At 38.5% G+C, this 11,822-nt stretch overlaps 1 protein-coding gene across 1 annotated transcript; it reads left to right on the top strand.

Annotated features, from left to right (window-relative positions):
* Window positions 1-6,743: 6,743 nt before the first annotated feature.
* LOC311082073 (uncharacterized protein) lies at window positions 6,744-10,206 on the top strand (the record flags this gene model as incomplete). Its single annotated transcript, XM_084112817.1, has 6 exons — window positions 6,744-6,933; window positions 7,782-7,844; window positions 8,139-8,222; window positions 8,354-8,491; window positions 8,699-8,874; window positions 10,186-10,206. The coding sequence occupies 6 exons, from the start codon at window positions 6,744-6,746 to the stop codon at window positions 10,204-10,206; spliced, it is 672 nt and encodes a 223-aa protein (XP_083968943.1).
* Window positions 10,207-11,822: the final 1,616 nt, after the last annotated feature.

Genomic DNA, 11,822 nt, shown 5'->3' with positions numbered 1-11,822 from the left:
GTCCTGTCCGTCAGCGCGTTGTCAGTGTCCTCTCTGCTCCACGATGTATTTTTCACTGAGTGAGAACATGGTGTGGCGCGAGAGCGGCGTCGCTTGTCGGACATAGCAACAGTAACTAAAGGGGGCAGGTCTTTGCGAATGGTCAATTGAGTATAAAATGTTCTACAAAATGAATACAAAAGAAAGCAAATAAGAGAGCAAAAGAAAACACTTGGCATATTGTCCATCGGCTGCCAGTTCTGTAGCATCTCGGTGAATGTGTCATGGGGTGCTGGTGATACTGATGCCGCTGGTAAAAAAGTGGTGGTGGGAACAGAGGGGAAACTGGTGTTTGGGGTGACAGTAGGGAATGATACTGGGATAACTGTAGGGAAGTTTATAGTGGGGGCAGATGGCACGATTTGTTTGGGTGGTGGGGCAGACTCATCCTCCGAGTGCAAGCAAACACTGCTCCTGACCTCCAGGTGGACCAATCTTCCTATTTTAATAATAGGAAACTAAATTGATCAAAATGAAATCAACTTTATTGACAAATTCTACAATGTTTCATGATAAATATTACTTAAAATACAGCATGAAAGCACTAAGGAATAGTAATGTGCTGAACAAATAACCGTACATTTTACACCTTGTGGTCTTTGCCCAGACACTTCTGCCTCTGACTGGAGATCTGACCAGGTCTCTGCCTTCTTGGCTCTTTGCATCTTCTTAATCTTCTTAACTCTCTGTAAAAAAAGAGTTGCATAAAAGATGAATCAATCCCTTCAGGATCACTCAAGGAGACAAAAATGTATTACTTAGCAGGACTCAATAATCGAATAATTTTACAAACAGCATTCAAAACACATTGTTGAGCCTAAAGCCCCGTTCACACTACAAGCGACAAAGCGACACGATACCATTCATTTCAATGGGGAGCGGGCGATTTCCGGCGAACCGACAAAGTTGAGATCTTTATGCAAATGAAGAGCGACTTTCGGGAGCGACAACCAATAGGAGTGGAGTGCACGGGACCCTGCCCCTGGGCCTGCAGTGCATTGACGGAAAGATGGAGGAAAAATGTATCCTTGTGGTTAGCAATTTACCAATTTTATTTACATGTCTCTGCCCACGTACAAGGACATATATAAAAAGAATGATGCGTGGAAAGGAGTTTCAGAGATTGCGGGGATTCCAAGTAGGTTTAAATGATTGAATAGCCTGTAAAATTAACTATTAAATAATTTGTTTTGACAATGTGTTACGTGAGAGACAGTAAACAAAACCTAAACGAACTATAGTAGCCTTGCTAATATTTTAGTGCTGTTAACACTCTCCATTTACACGTGTATATCATGTATTGTATAATGTATATACTATTGAAATTTATACTAGATAGTAATACTGTATTAATGTACTGTATACTGATTGATACAGTATATTAATATTATATATGTATGCTATGAAATATACTGTATATCTTATATCTGTATATTCAGATCTTATATTGTATTGCAATATATTACAGAATAAACTATAGGCCTATACTACGCTTACTCATTGCATCTGATCATACTTAGTTATACATTTTCATAAAAGTAATATTTGTGTGTGTGCTCATACATCTTTTTTTTTTTTTGTTAGTTGAAGAATGCAAAAAAAGGAAAAACCTCCGTGATATATACAGGAGGAAATTAAATAAAACCAAAGATAGAAAAAGTGGCTCAGCAGCTGATCATGCTAAGCCTTGGAAGTACAGTGCCATCATGGGCTTCCTTAACCCCTTTATGGAGCTCAGAGGCACTAGTGGAAACATGCCTCAAGGGGTTGGGGAGTCCATTTTGGTAGCTAGAGTCCAATGCCCAGTGTCAGTCAGACAGTCAGCGGGTCAGGGAGAGCCAGCCATCCAGCCATATCCTGTGAGCAGCCAGCTACATCCTTCAAGCAGCCATCTAGATCCAACCAGCAGCCAGCTAGATCCAACCAGCAGCTAGATCCAACCAACAGCCACCCACACAGCAGGAGACTCCCATGCGGATCCGTGTTCAAGTCGCCAAACCCGCGTGACTGTCAAATTCGTTTTGGCGCCGCCCAGAGGATCAGCTCCGCCTCCGGGAGGCACCGTAAATTCTACTGTCAAACAGCGGGTCCTGAGCGGACCCATGTCGGATGCTCGGACGCGCCTTTTACTGCAACGGTTGGACTACAGCACGTCACCAAGAGCCGATATCAGTCGAGAATATTTTTGCTGTGACACGGTTGTGTTGAACCCTCTTTTGAGTAAGTATATTGATTTATTGATATATTGCGACATTCACAGTAAACATTGGTTTTTAAATCACTGTATACTAATGATTGTAATGACGTTGTTTGATATTAGGACAACTTTAGAATGTTCACTTAATGGTTTAGCGCTAGCTTCTAGTTAGCTGTGCATTATTAAGTTTGCATTTTGCCAATTTTGGTCTCGTGTGTGTGTCTGCCATCCTCTTATATAATGAAAATTAAGTTACGGCATTTTAAACACTGTTTGAGTCGGTTCAGACAACTATGCCGCCTATTTGAACGTCAAACTCAAAAGTGCGGGCTTCTGCTAATGTTAGTTATACCGTCTAAGTTACATTAAAACCATACCTTGTGAATATAAAAAAATTCTTGTGTCGTCTGGGGTCTGATAAACAGTAACGTTAAGTTAAATTAATCAAATTCAGTGTCCACAATGCTATGTATTTTCCAATAAGCTGTAAGTTACGTTAGCTGTCATATTTCACGGGACCCGTGAGTGCGGATTTCATGTCACGACTTTCGTCGCTGTTTGTCACTTTCCCAATATGCAAATGATATATATTATAATATATACAATATATGTTGTTATTTGTTTTTTTGTGACGCAGTAAAGTTGCATAGCAGACACATGAGCGTTGAGAGCGGTCATTGGCTGTGCTGCAGCAAATGCTGCACGAACCTATGGCGAGGCGGCTCAGACGCTTGAGCCAATCAAGGCACTTTCCACCCTGGCACGTGAGAGACCGCCTAAATAGAGAGCCTAAGTCCCTCCCCTTCCGGTCGACAGCCATGGGACCTCAATGGCGAGAGACAACAAATATTTTGATCTCGTTTGAATTGTGCCCTAAATTACACATATGATGTTTTTCAATTTAAAATATACATTTTAAAGTCAAGAAAGTCGCAGTAATAAAACGTAACAGCACCGCTGCTGGAAAAAATTCTTGGGGAAACACTATATATATATATATATATATATATATATATATATATATATATATATATATATAATTATTTAACAAACATTTACACTCATTCATAAATTATATTTATACAGGTACAAATTTATAATTTCAAATGTAGCTTAATGTTTGTTTTTTTGTATCATGTCTATGATCTTCGTTACTTGATTTATATTTGATAAACCTTTTTTAATAAAATAATTACTAATAGAAGTAGGCCTTGTTTATTTAAATAAGTAAAAGAAAATGATATAAATTGATATAATAACTTATTTTGCCTGGCTAAAAGCGGTATCCACCTCCGACTTCTGGTTATTAACAGCAGGTATGGTCAGCTCAGCTGCTGATTTTTCGCAGAACCCCCTCTCATGACATAATATTGTTACAAATCAAATCCAATGTTTCAAATCACAAGGCCTGTTATACATCAAACAAATATCAGGTCTTCCTATGAAATGAATACCTACTTTTTAGATAATTTATTTATTGTTAAATGAATACCAACTTAATATAATTATTTTCAAACAAACAAAGGAAATGTCAAAGCCAAGCAGATAGTCCACGAAGGCACGAATAAAACGTCCCACCTGGATTGAGATTTTTTTAAACATTCATTTTCAATGTAACTCTAGACCTATTCATGGGGCCGAATCAAGAAGTGCATCCTAAATTTTAATGTTGCTCTATTTCTCTGTTCTTGTCTAGTTTGTAGCAATGAAACAGAAAACATCGCAATTCAACAATGTATTTATTTAAATACAACATCAGAAACAATGATCAATTTTACACACCTGATTGCAACCTGTCTTTCTTAAAAAAAAATAAACCCTGCAACCTGTCTTTCTTGAAATTTCTCTTTTAGAACAAAAATGAATAGAAAGACTGTGCCTGTCTCCTTATCAACCGTAAGGCGAAGGACACGTGTAGACGTTCAAAAAAGGCTTAATCAAATTAGGACAGACATGACTGACATGACTGATATGGACATGACAGGAATAGGGGCAGATGACAGAGTTCTTTCTGAGAACACTGCCCCACCCTCTTCAGCTGCACATGCAATGCCAGAGGTGCAAGTGTCAACTGAAGAGGACATGGAATTGGAGGCAGATTTTGATGATGTGTATTGTGATGGGGATGGGACATCAGGTTCGAATTCTGAAAATGATGATGACCTAACATCACTTTCCGATAACATTGCCAACTGGGCAGTGAGTTTTGGCATTTCCCTTGTTGCGCTGACTGCACTGTTGAGTATACTCCATATAACCCATCCCAATCTGCCAAAGGATGGTAGGACCCTTCTCAAGACAAAAACACATTATGCTATTCAGGAGAAGGCTGGGGGGAACTACCATCACTTTGGCATCCTTCCCTCTTTGAAGGCCACTATAAGCAAATATGCCAAAACACTGACAGAGGGCATGACATTGGGGCTGCAGATTAATATAGATGGTCTACCTTTATTTAAAAGTTCCACTGTACAGCTGTGGCCCATCCTTGGCTTACTAGTTACCGTCCCCATGAAGGAACCTGTTGTCATTGGGGCCTACTGTGGACCGAAAAAAACCTAGTTCGGCCACAGAGTTCCTATCTGATTTTGTCAATGAACTACAGGAGCTAGAGGCTGGGTTTTGCATTGGAGATAAGAACCTTAAAATGAAGCTTCACACGGTAATCTGTGATGCCCCTGCACGGGCCTTTGTAAAAAAAACAAAGGCCCATAATACTTACCATGGGTGCGATAAGTGCCTACACCCAGGGCACTACCAGAACCGGCGTATGACGTTCCCTGGATCAGAGCACCCCCAGAGAACTGACATCTCATTCAATATGAAGGTTGATGAACTACACCACCACGAGGGGCCACATCCATTTAAAAATGTGAAGGTTGGCATGGTATCGCAGTTTCCCTTGGATTATATGCATCTAGTGTGTTTGGGCATTGTAAGGAAACTGCTCCAGACCTGGCTCCGGGGTCCGTTAACAGTAAGACTGCCGGCATTAATAGTAGACAGGATGTCAGGCAAACTCCAGTCAATGAGGCCCTACGTGCCAATTGAGTTTGCCAGGAGACCACGGTCGCTTAGGGAGTTGGACCGTTGGAAGGCGACTGAATTCCGACAGTTCTTACTGTACACTGGCCCTGTGGTGCTGGCGGGATTCCTGGACCGGAACATGTACCACAATTTCATGCTCCTGTCAACTGCTATATCTATTTTGATAAGCCCTGAACATCTCAACCTTGCTGACTATGCTGGACAAATGCTAAAATCTTTTGTAAACCATTTTGGTGAGCTGTATGGGACAGACCAGATTGTGTACAATGTCCACTGTCTGGTTCACCTGGCAGATGAGGTGAAGAGGCATGGCTGTCTGGATTCTTTTTCAGCATTTCCATATGAGAACCACCTTGGGAAAATAAAAAAACTCATTAGAAAACCTGAGTTCCCTTTAGCTCAACTCATTCGGCGCCTTTCGGAAGTTACAGCTACCAAATTGGTTGCTGATGCAGACATTACACTGAAAAGGGAGCATTTTGTGGGCCCAATTGTTGTTGGCATGGGAGTTAATGCGCAATATGGGGAAATGCGAGTTGAAAGGTGGACCATCAAATTAACAACAGGGGACAACATGTTTCTGGTGGGGGATAAAGTGTGCCTTATCAAAAACATTATCCAAAATGATAATGGTGTGTACACTATTTACACTGAATTTTCCCGGCAGTCTCCATTCTATACATATCCCTTCAACTCCGACAGAATGAACATATTTGTCGTAAATGATGCATCTGACGAGCTGAAGTCGGTTGAAGTGTCAGCGCTGCAACAGAAATGTGTAGCCTTGCCATACAGGGATGGTTTCGTGGCCATACCCCTCCTCCACTAAATGAAAAAAAAAAACACACACACAAATCAGTTCAATCAATCAATCAATCAATCAGTTTAAACATTCAGTTAAAGTTAAAAACTCTAATAATATACTTGACTACTGACTATGACTTCCATTACTCTGTCTGGATGAATATTTGCTGTAAGTATTTCACAAAGTTGGTATTTTTCCATACACTGACTACACCCATAATTTCACATTTTCAAAATATGAGATGACATATTATCCTGTAAAATGCCAGGGGAAATTATATTTTATGCTGAATTTAACATGCAATTTGATACATGTCCCACCTTTCTCAATACAATGGACTGTACATAGTCCACTAAATTATTAGCATTATGCAATGATTTTTTTTTTTTTAGATTATGAAACAACACCCCAACACATTCTGCCAAAAATTTCAATAGTACCCTACTTTACAGTTGTGCTGAAGTTCTACCTAACTATTATGACCTGTACATTTTCCTTCCTTATACTTCTTCCCACCCTGGGGCACCATTCTAGTTAACTTTCAGGCTATCTTACTTGCTTATTTGTATACACTGTACACTTGTGCATGCTTTAGTCATGTTATTCCTTTTTGATGATTAATAAATACCCCTTTCCTTTCCTTCTACATTAAGGATGCCTTTTCACCTAATTCAGTTCCAAGTGAGCAAGGACATTGCTGTTGTTCCAGTTGACTGGTATGATGATGGGATGGTGTACTGGCCCAGCTTTAAGAGCACTGAACGGGTGAAAAGGGCAGCCGCTAACAATGAGAAGCATGAGCCAAACTGGCCAAAATATGACGTAAAGGTCGTCAGAACTTGTGGTAAGCCAATTCATAAAACTCTTGTTTAAAAATAATTTCATGGTTGTTTCTCCTTCTGCTTGAAATAACGTATTATTTCTATGTTCTGAAAATGCCCATGAAATTGTCTTTGCCTTGCATTGTTTAAAATATTCCATGTATATCTACTGATGCTATTCTTGGTCAGGTCTCTTTTGTAAGAGATATTTTGTGTTCTCAATGAGACCTACCTGGTTAAATAAAGATGATAATAATAATAATTATTATTATAATCATCATCATCATCATCAATAATAATAATACTCTCTGCAGCTCTACAGCTAATTTGAAACTCATGTTCATTTTAACATATTCAATTTTAGACAACTACAAAGACGAAGACAACAAAAAGTTGTTATGTTGTGTATGTTCTGGCCAAAACTAACTCAGAATCTTATTATTATTAATCAATCTTTGTATATACTATTCCATATATTTATGATGTATTGTTTTTTTAACCAATTTAAGATGTTTGACAATGTTAAGATAAATATGTTGCATTTTGGCATGGTTTTTGACTTATTTATTAACTATTTATGGACATAAAATTAAATCAAAAATATCCTGGATTTGAAGAATATTGTGTCCCTGGCCTTCACTGAGCTCAAGTAATAGTTTAATGTACAAAAAATTGTGAATGAACTTGACTGTTGATGTCTTAAATAATAATGTCAAATAACCAACATTTCTCAAAATGGATATATCTCGTTTTGCAACGAAACTCTTCATCTCTTAACATCGAAATAACATATCATAATATTAATATTAGAGATATGGTTAACATTCTTAGTGCTAAAGATATTCCCCTCTCCTTGTATCCATTCCTTCAGCTCCACCATCTCGCCGAGTGCCAGGCAGCAGAGTAAATACTCAACCTGGAGAAAACTGTCTAGGTAAACACTGTTCTCCGAAATAATATTGAATACAGTGGCCCCATCAATATTAACACAGCAATGGTCACTCTGTTTCAGATTAATAGATTAAATATGCATTACCACCTCAGATTTTCAATGTCAATCCATTCATGGGGTTGAAATAGGTAGAATACCAAAATGTTGAAACATAAATTCATGTTTAGCATGACCAGAGATTTTTAGTTTGCCATTGTTTGGCCCTGTAGCTTGCAGCCTTGCAGCCAACCATGGTTAACAGATCACAGCCATTTAATACCAATTTCTCTCCCTTAGCACCTGACTATGGGGCAGGCCAGCAAAACCCTTTACCACCTCAACTCCTTGCACCCGCATTTAACATGCGCAGAGTTACTCGAGGTAGGGACTGATTTCTGAAATATTAGTGAATAGAAAGGCCCCATGTGTATTATCAGTCATGGTTAACAGATTACTACCATTTAATAAAAAATGTCCCCCTCTCACACACCGCTCACCTCACTATGGATCAGGAACGGCAGTCCCTCCACAACTCCCTCCACCCCCCGCACCAGCCCTCAACATGCGGCCAACAGAGGAAGCCTGTCCAAGCCTGACATATAGACCAACATGGCGAGGGGGAAGAATGGCTGATACCATTCCCTGTTCTGGTGAGCAATAACTGACAAATACTAGAGGATCATTCTGTGCTAAAGATTTTGGAAAAAAACTCCCACAGCCATCACATATTTTCTTCAAACTTTGACAATAACTTTTGTCATTAACTAATGTCAGTATTATGAGTAATGAGGATAAACACTGAAACATGATATATTTTAATACACTACATTTTAGCTATATTTCATGTTTGTCAACAGCGGCTGAGGTCCACATCCTTAGCCTGCTGGAAACAATCAAACAACAACAGGACCAGCTTGTGGCAAAGGTTAACTACCTCACCAGCAGGCTGAACAGCACCCCGGGGCCAGATGTCGAGATGCCTGAAAATATCCAGTTTCCCCTGGAACAATTGGAGGCAGTGGAGGCATTTGAAGTCTACTACATAATAATAGTTATAATATTAATCCCATGATAGTAATAGCCAGATATTGTAAAACAAATGCACTGAAAAATAAAGGAAACTTTCATAATTAGTTTTGTACTAATTTCTATACTTGAAAGAGTATATTTCTATACTTCACATTAAAGATGTGATTGGGCCAGCCCAGTGTCAATCAAGAAAAGAACCAATCAGCCGCTGATCTACGTGTTTCATGGGCTGGTCTGTCAGAAGAAAAAAACTAACGCTGACTTTTTTGACCAATGCATTACACCGGCACTAACCCATGCGCCGCCAATTAAGCAAAACAAAACGAATGAGCCGCCGATGTATGAGTTTTATGGGCCGCTAAGACAAAAACAAAAAAAAAGTATGAGATGTATCGGCCCAAAAAGCACGTCTCAGCCCACCGGGAATCTCCCGGTAGTCCCGATGGCCAGTAGCCTACATGCCTGGACGTCACACTTTAAATCCTACCTGTTGCCTTTCACCATCCACTTATTTAGCTGCTGTCACATTAATTGACATGCCATCTCATTTTCCCTCTTTCTTTTTCTATTTTGAGTCCCCGACAGCTTTTTTGCTTTATCCATCTTTTTTGACGACCACTCACTAACGTTACTCGTTCCTGCATGCTCGCGCAGCGCTCATGACGCCCGCGCCCGCTCGCGATGTTTACATTTTTAACTAATTCCTATTTTTAACATCATGAAAAAGACTATTCAAACATGACATTAAAATATAAATATAAAAAAAAAACATACATTTCTTGGGGGTGCTGGGCAGGTGCTATGGCTATTATAGGGGGAGCTACAGCACCACCTAGCTCACCCCTGGCGCCGCCACTGGTCCGTTCCGGAAGCCGCGATCCCTCTGCGGCCGATCCGCTGCGGAGTCCTTTTGCTGTGTGGGGAGGCACGCTGGAATGCTGCAGCTGAACGGAGAATGATTGACAGCCACAGCAGACGGAAGACAAGTTTCCGTGAACTTTAATTTTAGGATGTAAATATTCTTCTGTCCCTCACATTAATCTATAGAATGGCTTTCGATAACTTTGAATATAGTGGGACGAACTTTTATGGAGTCGGTCAGGCGGAAAACCTCGTAGTTTTCTATGCAGGACAAACCCTGACCAAGCGGCTAACGTTACAACACTCGACGAAATAAACAGTCGACATGATTTAAAAAGTGTGGGATTATCTTAAAAAACTATTTATTGTATTTAAAGTTAGATGGACAGATATTTTCAGAATATAATATTAAATTTGTAATGATATTCTTACCTCATAAAGTCAATCCCCTCAGATGTCCTTCTCCAGACCATAGACTGTAAAAAATAGCTCCAGACCAACGGTCCTGTCGTGTATTGCGCGTGCGTGGTCGCTCTCGTCCAAACACTCCCGCGCACACGAAGATTTAAAAATAATAAAAACCTCAAAAAAGACAGACCAAAACAAAATAATGTACGGGGAATTTTTTTTCTTCCTTTCTTCAATAAAAGCCAAATTGACTTTGTGGGCAGCATTTCAACATAAGTCTAAAAATATGTTTTTTTTTTCCCAGCACTGAAATGACACATACCAGAAACCCGCATTTGCTAAATATTCAGATTGAGAACGCATGGAAGCCAAATCGTCTTGTTTGCATCATATACAAATTATAAAATAAAATAGAATAAGCTGAAACAAACATGTACCTCTCTTTTTTAATGCAGTTTCAGAAATACACTGATGCAATATTTACATGTTGCAACAACTGAATTAGGTTAATTATACATGATGAAATTAAGTGCCAAAATACAACACAATTGTGTTGTATTAGCTCATTTTAATTAAGTAAATGGAACAGCAGTAAAATCATTTTGAGTGAACACCATCTGTTTGATGGTAAATTGAGTCTTAATTGATTTGAACATATTATTGCAACATGATCATATCACTTTTTGATGACTGTGTTGAATTTCATTTGGAGTTTATGCAATGTAATTATGTTTGCATCTCAAACATAAATGTATTAAGTAGATTGTAAGTGTATTATTTTAGTATTCTCAATAAAGCTGCTTTCCTTTTTTTTTTCAGTGTAGGGTACAAGTGATTTCAAAACTTTTCAGCCGGTTCTAATTTGATTTTTGGATGCTGTGAACATTTTTAGCAAGAAAGACTGCCACTCCAGTTTAGCATTTATTGTTGTTTAGCATTTATAAAGTTGAAAATTCTGGCTACTATCGTTATTTTAATAATTTCTTTATTATTATTTTATTTATTGATCTGTCAGGGTTATCTAATCTAACTTTTTGTGGCTTGTGTTTTGAATATATGTTCCCCTGCACTTTAGGCTTTTTGCACACATTTGCTCCTCATCTTGTGACTTGATTCTGATTTATTTCGTTTTGTAGGCTATTTTTATTTATTAGAAAGGTATATTCTGTTCTAATTTAATTTTGTAAATTAATTGTTTATTTCTTCGGTGCATCGATGTTGTGCTGTACTTAGAGCCTGCTCGCACAGGTAATTTAGCCGATTTAATTTGATTTGCATGTGAAATATAAATCCTATCTGCAGTGTGGCCTTTCTGGGGTTATTTATGTTATTTCTTAGTTTTATTGATCCAAAATGTTTTTATACATTTTCTTCTATATCTTTGTGTGATTTTCTGTACATCGCGGCTTTGAAATGGTTAAATTCATTAATCTGGTGCACTTTGAGTCACCCGAATCCACTATTAAAAATAAATAATCCACCCGCAAACCACCTATATTGATTTAGATTTAGATATCTGCATCTGATCATCACATTACAATTATTCAAATTATCAGTGTTAAGCATGATAATATGGTAACATATCACACTGAAGTAGGCTGATTTAAAATGAACATTTATTTAAAATAAAAGTTCTTCTTTTGGCAAAATTACATTTCCTTAATAGCCTAAACAGATGCTTTA

Source organism: Abramis brama, assembly GCF_963993115.1.
Source record: "Abramis brama genome assembly, chromosome: 4".
NCBI lineage: Eukaryota > Metazoa > Chordata > Actinopteri > Cypriniformes > Leuciscidae > Abramis > Abramis brama.
This window is presented reverse-complemented; position numbering and strand designations above follow the sequence as displayed.